At 34.3% G+C, this 12,698-nt stretch overlaps 1 protein-coding gene across 1 annotated transcript in view; it reads left to right on the top strand.

Moving 5' to 3' along the window:
• snx5 (sorting nexin 5) overlaps positions 1-12,698 on the top strand; it is a 43,094-nt gene that overhangs the window by 22,788 nt on the left and 7,608 nt on the right. The window contains exons 2-11 of the mRNA XM_039737889.1: positions 1,084-1,188; positions 1,503-1,613; positions 3,776-3,897; positions 5,219-5,342; positions 6,052-6,147; positions 6,864-6,969; positions 7,063-7,138; positions 8,470-8,509; positions 8,616-8,702; positions 10,721-10,880. Coding sequence (XP_039593823.1) covers positions 1,084-1,188; positions 1,503-1,613; positions 3,776-3,897; positions 5,219-5,342; positions 6,052-6,147; positions 6,864-6,969; positions 7,063-7,138; positions 8,470-8,509; positions 8,616-8,702; positions 10,721-10,880 — 1,027 coding nt within the window. The remainder of the gene's footprint in view (positions 1-1,083; positions 1,189-1,502; positions 1,614-3,775; positions 3,898-5,218; positions 5,343-6,051; positions 6,148-6,863; positions 6,970-7,062; positions 7,139-8,469; positions 8,510-8,615; positions 8,703-10,720; positions 10,881-12,698) is intronic.

The raw sequence follows: 12,698 nt of genomic DNA, 5'->3' as shown, positions 1-12,698 counted from the left end.
AAGTTCATAGGTGGGGCAGGGATGTAGATCGACCAATAAATAGAGAGCTTTGCCTTTTGCCTCACCTTCTGTCTTCACCATGTGATCCCTATGATGGCTTCTGGTCAATTGATGATGAGTTCCTGTTGTCATCCCTTTTTTTTTTTTTTTTAAATCAGCTGACAAAGAAGTGGTGGATATTGATGAGTTGGAAGTGACATCAACCCCAGTGGTGATACTTCTACCCTGGGAACAGAAGCATGGGTTAGACATAGTGTAACTCCCTCTCTAATCCCCTGTGTGTACAGTACCTTTAAATTATCCTCCATAAGCCACTTACAATGCCCACATTTCTGACTTTATTTCTGTAGTGTGTAGGAGGAAATTTCTGAATGTGCAACAGATGCAGCAGATGGGCTACAGCAGCAGAAGACCCCATCCAGTAGTAGTTTAAACAGTGTAATTTATGGATCCATTTGGCTGTTTGTGAATGGTACAGACTAGTGGTGGAACTGCAGTGTTGGAAATGTTTCCTTGGCATACATTAGGCTTAATGAGTGTCATTTGAACCTTTTAATAGCTCATCGTCAACAAGATGCTTTACAAAGCACACATACAGTTTAAAGTAACAAGATAAACAAGATGATTCTTGACATAAGTGATAAATTATGGGAGAGAGACTCAAATGTGACTAATAGCATGGTAGAAAAGCTTCAGTTAAACGCAGCTGTTTCATGAAAGAAGTAAAATTTAAAAGCTACGTGGCACACCATTTTATTAAAAGAAATGAGTATGGTTTCAAAATACTGAACAATTCAGGCAAGTTGAGGACACTAAATTCTATTTGCAGACGTTAATTGATCTGAAGGCTTAGCTTTGACTTTTCATTGCACAAAATGGCTGTTTGCAACATTAGCTGAGCTTTGTTTAAACTTTAAAAATGTGTATATCATGTTGGTAGCAGCTGACGTAAGTGCATTTTCATACAGCGAGAGGATTTTTTTGCTTGGAAGGTTTTAAATATATTTCACATTCTACTTTTACAAATTTCTAAATGTGTTTGATCTGCTTTGTTAAAACTGAATCTGTTTTTATTTGTTCCAGATGCGGTCAGTTTCAGTCGACTTGAACAACGACTCAAGCCTTTTAATTGACATTCCTGATGCTCTCTGTGAAAGAGATAAAGTAAAGTTTACAGTTCACACCAAGGTAGAAAAGTTCACTTGATGTTTTATAGTTTTAGTAATATTGTTTGGTGTTTTAAACTGAAGTACAATTGAAAAGAATCTTGCAGTATTCACATGCATTAATACAGTAATAGAATATCAATGATTAAATACCTATAATAAAAAAGTCTTACATTTACAGCAAGAAAGGCTGTCTAGTCGATTAAGAAAAATGTTGGCTGAAGTAAAACTTGTCTTGCTTTTTCTTTAGCAAAATGCCATGTGTTGGGGGGGCGGGTGTAAGGTTGAATATGGTGAGCTTGACGAATTTTTTTTTTAATTTTTTGACTTTTACAGACTACAATCAATGTCTTTCAAAAACCAGAATTTTCAGTGCCCAGACAGCATGAAGACTTCATATGGCTACATGACACCCTTGTTGAGACAGAGGAATATGCTGGGCTTATAGTAAGTTAAGAAAGTCTTGGTTTTGGAACCAGTGAAGTCTAACTGGATCATTGCATCTCAAAGGGAATTTACCTGAAATACTATTCATTTTAGAACCTCAGTTAAGTTTAAATATTTTGTTCTGTTCTTGTTTTTGTGAAATGCCCTACTGCTGTAATGGTATTTGTTCCAGAAATTGTGTTGGTGTTGCAAATAGTTATTTTATCTTCCGACCTTGTTCCATGGACGTTTTTTGATGATATTAAATAACTATTGGGCAAGTATAGACACATTGTGAATATTTTTGAAAGGGTACTTCATTGAATATTAAAAACTGAATTACAAATTCTGTGTCTCTAGTAAGTGTCCAGTTACTCTTGAATGCACAATGTGTCATTGCAGTATTTTGCAAAGTGCTTTTTGGAAAAAAACAAATTGTGTTGAGGGTTAAATAGCCTTCTGTAATAAATTAAAAGACACAGACTGCTTGGCTACACTATTCCTTTCAACAGAAGTAGCCCACTAGCGTGCTGTTTTAGAATTCTCTAATTTCCTGCCAGGCACATTTATGTTTATTGTAGGGACCAACTGTAGATATTTTGCATGGACAAGCTACATGATCAAAGAGAAACCTGAGAAGCACACACTGCTTGTTCTTCTTGTCACACACCGTGAGGCCACACGTTAATTGGACACATCTATTAAAGATAACATTAACTTATATCACTGGCTTAAGACTTTTTATATTAGATAATGTTAACACTGGAGTTCCTTGGAGGCCAGTACTATGTCCACTATTGTTCCATAAATAATCAAGATGAAAATATGACTGAAAGAATTGTTAAATTTGATGGACTGTCAAATTGGCACATTCATTGCAAATAAACCTGAAAATAACTTGGACAAGTGTAGATATGAATTAAATGATACAATACATTTAAATGTTTGCACATTGTAAAGAAGAACATTGGCAGGATTTCACAGTGGAGACTGGATATTGAAAGTACGCTTTATCTCAAAGATTTGATTGTTCTCCATAACCAAAGAATACATTAGAATAATATTAGGAAATTTCAGTTACATAGCATTCACTACGGGGCATTACTCGAAAAAAGTTACTCTTAAACTGTCACCTGTTATTTTAAAATGTGTTCTTTAGAAATAAACACAAAGGCAGAGGAACAAGCTGGTAATGGTTTCACACAAAGATCTACACAGGTACACCAAATAAGTTCCCATTTAGAGAAGCTAATGATGGCAATCTTATGTTTCAAATTTCATGTTAATGAAACGTCAGATAACGCCCCCTCCCATTTTTTTTTTCTCCCTTCACTGTGTGCATTACCTTTCAGCTTTTTGAGCTCTTGCTTCAACTCTTGTTCAAACTTTAAATCTGGTTTTACACAGGGGAGAATCCCTGGAACCACGTCTATGTTCAGGAGTGCCATTTAAAGGTGTTGGGACTATCCCATAAGAGCTCCTTACGGCACATTCTGCTTTTTCTCAATCTATTTGCTTTAGTAACTAGTTGCATGGCCTGGGTAGCTCACATATTGTGCACAGTTTCATGCAGTATGGTGGCAGTCTTTGCTGGTGACTTGTTGATCTGGGGTTTAAACACACGCACGCACGCACGCACGCACGCACGCACGCACGCACGCACGCACACGCACGCACACACAAACATACCGGTACTATGCAAAAAGATTAGGTTAAACAAGCAAATTATTTTTAAACTAGTTATCTTGGCAGGAAGTGTGAGATATATTTCTCCCTTAATTTTGTTCTTGAAAACATACCTCTAGTACACAGATTATATCTTGTTGTGGAATTGATAGCTTTGTTTCTTTGATGTCCACAATTTGAAAAGCTCTACTTTTCTGTGTCGTGTTTGGACTAGTACTTCCTTAGCTGCTATTATAAATTTCTTGGGGGTGGATGTAGTAAATAAGGCTCAAAGTAACAAGTATCTGAGAATAAAGTGAAATTTTTGAAGTTAAATATCCTTCAACTGTAAAAGGAGCATTTTAAAATGGTGGTTAGTTGTTGATTAATGAGATTAAATTTGTTTTCTTTTTCCTTTTGCTGAGTTTTTCTACCAGTGTGTGTCAACAGATTGAAAAATACAAAATTCTGTCCCAATGTGTCACTTAAGCAACACACAAACTTTGTGTTCCTTTTAGATTCCACCAATTCCTCCAAAGCCAGATTTTGAAAGTCCTAGAGAAAAAATGCATAAATTAGGAGAAGGGGAAGCCTCTATGACAAAAGATGAGTATATGAAAATGAAACAAGAACTTGAAGCGTAAGTATTATTTATTTATTTAATTAATGAGTTAAGGGGTGTGCTTGTATGATGTGCCTAAAGGGAGACATCATTTTCAGCAGTACTTTACATTAATAAATGAGCTGCCATATTTAAGTAATCTACATTTTATTTGACACAGCACACTAAAGAAATGTTTTAAAATGGTAACTGTTTAAAAAAAAAAAAAAACACACACACACAAAACTGTAAATTGATTATCCCTTTAGAATCTCATTTAAAGAAATACTATACCCAAAAATGATTTTGTTTTATATATGTTATGTACCTTATGTACTTTGCAGTGGTAGCTGAGAAAAATGTTTAATCTTATGTTTTCATGCAGAATAGAGAAGAAAACTTTTGATTAGAATGCAAGCCAAACATGACCGATGCTTTACATTTACAACAGCTAACAATGTGAAAAACATATATGGAAGGAAGGAAAAAAAATCTCACAATACTTGCATTACATAATCCACATGTCATGTATTCAGTCTTATTGTAAAAACATGTAAAACGCATACTTTTTTGCTAAAATATTAATATAATTACTTAAGGAAAATAATGCCTAATGGGAATGACTTTTTGAATTTGAGACAGGACTCAACAGTGAGACATTCCCAGTGAATGATGGGGTGAGATGGGTCTTCAATTCAAAAAGTCATTCCCATGAAGCTTTACATTCCTGTTGATAATGTGCATTAATTATTCTGAAAGTATCTACTTAACAATATTTTAATAATAAAAAACAAGTGTTTTGAACATACAACTAGACTGACATGTGGATTATGGAATATAAGTAACATGAGATTCCCCCCTCCATTTACTTTTTTTACTTTCTTGGGCATTTTACAGCATTGGTCACTATTGGCTTCTATTATGCCATAAACTGATTGCATTTTTTTTTTCTTGATAATCGGTACAAACTACATGGGGTAAGTAAATACATTATCATATTTTGTAAGAAAAGTATAATGCAGCATTTTGTATGGCTTATTTACCAATAAACCTTATTGCTATTGCAACATTTTATTTATTAAATTATTGTACAGCAACTTAAGTTTTAAAGGTCTTATTGACACCATTTATTTGAAACTGCATCCAGAATGCAGGTAGTCTTCTTAGTTTAAACTGATGAGACGCTTCCATCTGTAACAAGACAATAGACGAAATGTGAAGGATGCCAGAAATTAAGCTCCATGCAGAGCCATGGAAAATGCCTAAAACAAGAGCTGCTGCAATTTCCTGTATGCCTTCTCTATTAATATGCATGCAAGTCTTGATTTAGCAAATCTTTTTTTCTTAAATTTCCTTTTAGGGAGTATCTCGCAGTATTTAAAAAAACGGTACAGGTTCATGAAGTTTTCCTTCAACGCCTGTCTTCTCACCCAGTGCTCAGCAAAGACCGGAACTTTCACATTTTCTTAGAGTACGACCAGGATGTAAGTCACTTTCTTTGTTTCCTATTATGCTCACAACAGGAACCTAAGGTGGGTTTATGTTTCCGTAATGCTTGCTGTGCATTTTCAAGTTTTAACATTTGAGATTTGTTGCACTGTTCCAACAGTCATTTTTAAAAACATTTTTGCAGCCTGATCTATGAGCTGTAATAGACAGAAATTAATAATACTAATTAAGCTGAGGCATCTTAGCAGCGTCCCCAACCAACCTTGGGGTGAGACAGACTGAAACCTCTGTCTTTCTTTTAGATAGTGACTTGACTATCTACACTTTTATTATATCTCAAATGTAAACTAATAGTTTTTCAACATGCTTATATCTTTATTGTAGCTTTGTAAGAACTGAACTTGTCCCAAAACTTTAATTAGACACACAAATGTGCCTTTGTTGCCAGTGAGTATTTGGGCTCTTAAATTATCTGCCTACATTCCAAAATTTCAAGTTTTCCTTTGGCCTAATTGTGATTGTGTGCTTGTAGGTTTGTACTTGTTTTGATATTTGACTAGCATGTCCATGTTATTTATTGTTTAAGTATGCTAAGATGTACTGGATGATGCATATTGTCTATTAAGAAATTTTCAGACTTTCATGTATATACTTCCATGAGTGAAGTTGGTAGATTGCACACTTTGTTTTTTTTTTTTTATGTATGCAGAGAGAAAGGGAATAATAGTTACTTCTTTTCTTTAGCTGAGTGTCAGAAGGAAGAATGCCAAGGAAATGTTTGGAGGTTTCTTTAAAAACATGGTAAAATCAGCAGATGAAGTTATAATATCGGGAATAAAGGTAAATAGTGTAAAATGTTGGTCATCTCCATTCTGTATCTTATAAAATATATTTTTCTGCTTTATTATTGGGAGAAGAATGAAAATCTGCATTATTCCTTAAGAGTGCACTTATTCTTGGGAATGTAAGATAGTAGTACTAAGCAGAATGCATCAAAACATGTAAAGGCATTTATACAATGTATTTTCATATTTTGATATCTTACAAAACCAAACACTTTAAAAAATCAATTGTGCTGTATATGTATTTTACAATATTTTGTTTTCATTTGTAATAAATGTAGTTTTTCTTGCATTAACATTAAGCTTGAATTGGCTGATGTGCTGATTTAGGTCTCTTGGCTTGGGCCAGGACAGTTTTTTAATTTTCTGGGCTATTTTAATTGTAAACTATCTTCATGATGAAAAATTACCAAGGGGAATTCATTAAATTAAGGTTTGGCAGTACATTGATAGAAGCATGATTGATGTTGCTTTTAGAATTGGATAAAATTGTTCATAGGAAGATCTATAGTAGGCACTTACTGTGCATTAGTTTTCTTTTTCTTTAGGCATACTTCACAAAAATGCATTAAAGAATATAACTGCATATGCATAGATTGGAGTATGTTTACATTCTTGCTTTTTAAGACCTGTTTCTTTTGCACAGTCACTTTAGTTTGGAGGGAAGTAATGTCATTTTATCACTTTGCTAACCTTTTTTTTCTTTGATTTCAGGAAGTTGATGATTTTTTTGATCAAGAGAAGAACTTCTTAACCGACTATTACAATAAAATCCGGGATGCAACAGCAAAAGCAGAGAGAATGACCAGAGCTCACAAAAGTGAAGATTGTTCTGTCTTAATCTCATCCGTGTCACTCATAAACTAAGTATTAAGCTTTGTGCTAAACACAAACTCTTGTGCTTTTTCATTAGATGTTGCTGATGACTATATTCATATCTCCTCCAACTTAAATGACCTTTCTGCAGAAGAAGCAGCCGCACTTAAAATGTAAGTTCTTTTTAACATGGAGTTAACACAGATGTGCACAATTATTTTATTTCCCCAGTGTAAATTCTATAAAGTGTACCAAAAAAAAACTAATATTATTTGGATTGCAGTTTCACCAAAGGTTACTTGTGAGATTAGTGTATCATACAGTTGATCATTTAAGAATCTTTTCTCTAGTTGTAAAAAAGCTTATCAGTCTTGCTCAGTGTCACAGGTTGAGAACTGGTCCAATATCCTTATGGTTTCAAGGTATATGATAGAAGTACTGTTTAATTATATTAATACTGTGCAGTTAGTATACTTGTATTTATGAAGTAGAATCAATTTTTGCTAAATTTCTAACATTATCTGAAACTTTAGGGGAGTTGGTGGAAAAGTTAACAATAATGTTTCTTTTATGAAAAAAGAAGGCTTCAAGAGAATGTTTCAGAGGCTATTGTTGAAATTTAGATCAGTTTCAAGATCCTCAATCTAAGAATGATTAATTATTATATATAAGGGTATAGTCCTATCCATCTATCTTTAAATCTGCCTGTTAATGGCTGTAGCACTGAACCTTCCAGGAACCACATTGGAAAGTAAAGTTAGTCCATGAAATCATTTACAAGAATAAATGAACTTGCACTCAGGATTCCTAAGGTGAAATGTGTGCCGATTTGTCAGATATTTAAGATGCACTCCCAAAATGTTCCTGTAGGAAGTTTTAATACTACCTGCTGTGCTGCTATATTGTTCTTTTTAATCTGTATAACAGTTTATACAAATTGTTTACGTTGTGCACTCATTGTGATCAGTCTCACTGTACAACTATATTAGGTAAACAAGTTCAGGAATGATGGATGGTTGTGAAATATTGACTTAAACAATTGCTCAACCTACAGTGAATAGACTGTTTAAATAAACAGGGCTTTAAATAATAAAATCATAAAAAGCAAAAGGCATGATTTGTTGTCCATTTAACATGTTTAAAATCTTTCTTAATTTATTAAAGATTTAGTATACTGATTTTGTAATTTCTGGATTCATCCACCAAAAAAAAAAACCTAGAAAATAAGTCTGCTTAATAAGGGTAGGCGTCCAAATAAAAAGATAGATATTTGTTATTTCAAAACTAAAGCCGAGAACCACTACCTTAGGATGTTATTACGCGAGCAGTCATTGCCACATGAAAGTAGCAGCACTACAAGGGGTTTGCTGCTAGTCCTAATATTCCCCATTAAATGTTTGTCTCGAGTCACACTGGTGTCTCATTTACTTGAAACCCTTGCACAGATAAGGCGTACTTTGCTCTTAACTCCCAATCTGAGTTTTCTCTGTCTTCTCGTGTTTAGGTATCTCCTGAAAGTAGTAGAACTGTTTGAAAAGCTCCGGGTAAGGATTTTATCATAGGTTTTTTATTTTATTGTGTGAAAATTGTTCAGAAAAGTTGACCTTTTGATTTATAGTTCTTTATATGTATCTTTTCCTGTTTATTTAGAAAGTAGAAGCAAGAGTGGCTTCTGATGAAGATCTGAAATTGACCGAACTTCTAAGGTACTACATGAGAGACATTCAAGCTGGCAAGGTAATAATATTATGAAATTTAAATTATTACTATGTAGTATTTCAAAAAAAGACCTGTCACTGCTGCATTACAACTACATTTGAGTTCAGGTTGCTTGCAGGTCCTTAAAATAAATATTCTATAGTACAGATTTGTCAATATTGTAGAACTGGGAAAATGTTTCTGCTAACAGTTAGTTATTTAGATTTCCTTCTGTAGTTAGGAACATGAATGGTTTTCTTGAAGGGGCTGGATAACTTTGTACCTGTGTAATCCAGGCAGGTTTACCATGAAAAGTTATGTCACGCCACCTTCTGTTTGATGTTATGTAGTACAGAATACCCATTTACATGTGACAGGCAAATTTAATGCTTTTATTGTTAATCAAATAGCACACCTGAAGCTATGTTAGTGCAATCCAGCCTTGAATGTGTTTTTTAATCTTAATGGTGACTGTGTTTAATGATGATATTTTAACCATTACAAACTTTCTGTTTACTTCTGGTGGCTGAAGTTGTAATGATTGAGAGAGGAACCACATCTTGCAAAGAGGTCATTGAGTTATAAGCATGGAAGAGTCTTTCTTTTTTTCCCTCTCCAGTATTAGCAAATTTGGCCTATTGTGCTCTCCCCATTTCAGTTATGGACTCCAAATTTTATGCAAATGCGCATATGTGTTGTATATCACAGAATGGTTAAAATTTCCATTTTCTTTCAGTACTGAAAATCGAAAGTACACGTTAAAAGAAGGATTTAGGAGTCATAGTGGACCCTACACTATCAACTTCCAGGCAGTGTTGAGAAGCAATTAAGAAGACTAACAGAATGTGAGGTTATATAGCGCCCTGATGTGTAGAGTACAAGTCCAAGGAGGTTATGCTGAAGCTTTATAACACACTGGTGAGGCCTCATATGGAGTACTGTGTGCAGTTTTGGTCTCCAGGCTACAAAAAGGATATAGCAGCCCCAGAAAAGGTCTAGAGAAGTGTGACTAGACAGACTCCAGGGCTACACGGGATGAGTTATGAAGAAAGATTAAAAGAGCTGAGCCTTTTCAGTTTAAGCAAAAGCAGATTAAGAGGAAACATGATTGAAGTGTTTAAATTTATATCGGGAATTAGTACAGGAGATCAAATTATTTTAAAATAAGTTCATTAAGAACATGGGGATAAATTGTTTCTCACAAGCATCAGAAAGTTTTTCTTCAGAGAACCATCGATACATGGAATAAGTGACAAATAATATAGTAGACAGTAGGACTTTAGGAACTCGATGATGTTTTAGAATTAATTGGTACTATATTGAGCTGAATGGCCTGTTCTCATCTAGGTTTTTCTAATGTTATAAACCACAACTCCGTCTTTATTCTGCACTACTCGTTAATCTTAGTCTGGCATTGTTTCAATTATGTATTGCCTCCATATGTCTGTACCGTAATTTACATTTTACTAGTAACTGTTTTGTGATTTTTTTTATTTTATTTTTACTTCGTTTTCTCTTCCTGCTTAAGTTCTGTTCTTTGCTTATGTATCTCTTAGACATTATTTTTAATCCATATCTCATTTTATAAAAACGGTTTACCTGATGCAGTCATTGCTCAATTTTTCATGAACTTTGTGTTGGATAAACAAGTCCAGAAATGATAGGTGGCTGTTAATTGACTTTAGTAATTGTACAACATGTGGTTGTTGAAAGGCCACTTCTCTTTGACTGTGGCGCAGAAATTAGTGTTGTGGCTGTAGGTTTTTGTTGTACCTAAATTCACAATCATTGTGTCATTCAGTTTTTCACTTTTTCTTGGGAGTTTGATTGTGAAAGTTCTAGATGTGGGCTGCATCAGCATGACTTTTTAGAGGGAAAATGTTAAATGAAAGTTGACTCAGTATTTAAAAGAGTGAAACGCAGCATTTCCTCTATCTTTATTTCCCAGTGTAACATTTAGCACAACATAAATCACTGTGAAATTTGCTTTATTTTCCCCAGGTTAGTCTGTGGAATACTAAATTGTTCATTCTTTCTTTGATCTTCATTTTATTTAGGATCTTTTATACAGAAGAGCAAGGGCTCTTGCTGACTTTGAAAACTCAAATAAGGCATTGGATAAGGCCAGACTAAAAAGCAAAGATGTCGCAATAGCAGAAGAACAACAGCAGCTCTGTTGCCAGAAATTTGAAAAGATTTCAGAATCTGCAAAGAAAGGTAATCTGTAGCTCAGCCTTTAGTAAAGGTTTAACTAATTCTCATTGAAGAATACTACAGAAACAGTAATCGGATTTAATATTAAGCTCTTATAAAATGGATATTGTGTTTCTGGTGGTAATGTTGTAGTATAAACAGATAAACTCTGGATTCCTCTTTGGCGGAAAGTTTTAAATAGCAAGAGTAGGAGAAAAGGTGGAACAGAGGAAATAGCTGTGACATTGCTTTCTTTACATAAATTATATAAAATATTAAAGTGACCCATTTTTGCGATGAAATATCGCATTGTGTTCATAAGAATTACTTATTCAGCTCAATGCTGATGTCTTGTTATGCTAGACATTGAACTTTTTGGGGATTCCCCCTTATTTTTGCCCTTGTAAACTCAAGAAAGAGCCCTCATTTTAAGGCTGCCTTTGGGCCATATTTTGTGCAGGAAATTGCATCCTCATAAAAATAGTACAAAAATAGATGACTTCAGCAAAATGATTAGAAGGACTTAAAGTTGTGCATGCCACATCAACCAGCTCAAGGGGTTCACTTCCTAAAGGGATGCCAGGTGTCAAAATTGTCCGTTTTACCAAAGTTTTGTGTAAAGGAGTATTGGGGAATATAGGCATTTATAGTAGTATTGTTTTATTTATTTCACAGTTGCTGATCATATTTTTGATATTTAATTTTTTTAATTTGGTCAGTCAGTGATATTCTTTCATGCTTAGTCCTGAATAGGGCCGTGAGTGGGTGCAAGGCAGGAAGAAACACTGAACAGGGCCATCGCAGAGTGAATTCATACACTTATCGCTAATTTAGTATCTCCAGTCCTCATGTATCTTTTTGGACTGTGCCTGGTCCCTGGTCTCCTTACTGTGAGGCAGCAGCACTGTGCCACCATGCTGCCCTCTTTACCACTGATCCCTAGCCCCTCAAATAGCTAAATGAGAAATTTCAAATATAATCATATGGCCTATCAATTTTGACTATTTCCAGGTCAGTGATTATGAATATGTTATTTTTTATTTTTGGTCCTTTACAAGGGATTTACTAAGGACCTCTACCAGAAAATGACTCTTGTCTATTATAAGATCTTTAAATGTTTAAATTAAAGCACATATTTGAATATTTCAAATATTTAATGCAACTATTCTTATTTATTATGTACTTCTACCTTGTATAACATATCGTTACATTTCTTATGAACACGCCGAATTAGGGTAACTTACACTGATTTAAAGTTTTTGTGAAGTAAAATTGAAATTGGCAAAGCAGTAGTACAAGCATATCCCACCTCACTTATAACATAAAAGGTGGATTACTAAGCACAGGGAAAAACTGATAACCACACACCCATATCCAAAAGGCAATCCCAAAAAAGAAAACTGGAGCCAACGGAAAGTGAAAAAAGTCCAATTGAGTAAAGGCCTTGTCACATAACCCAACTTTTTTAGAATTATCAGTTGCAGACTTCTTTTACATAATCTTAGTGGGGTTGCCTTGTTGGCACAATAATAATTACAGCAAAAAATATTTCACTATAACACAGTGATTGCATGATGATGATACCACTAAAGAAAAAAAGTGTATTATTCTAACACTCACTTTGTGCAGTATCAGCTTTGAAATGGAGTTTCAGCCACCATAGTTTGGAATAATGTAAAAACAAATCACACAAATAGCTGTTAAAACAATGTAACTCAGATGGTGAGTCAGAAAGGACAATGAGAGATCTTCAAGCAAGGTCTACACATCAATGTCCCAAAGTAAGGAATGCACCAGTCCCATCTAAAACAAACTTATGACTTTAAAGTGTCTCTTATCAAG

This window comes from Polypterus senegalus, chromosome 16 (assembly GCF_016835505.1).
Source record: "Polypterus senegalus isolate Bchr_013 chromosome 16, ASM1683550v1, whole genome shotgun sequence".
Taxonomy (NCBI): Eukaryota; Metazoa; Chordata; class Cladistia; order Polypteriformes; family Polypteridae; genus Polypterus; species Polypterus senegalus.
This window is presented reverse-complemented; position numbering and strand designations above follow the sequence as displayed.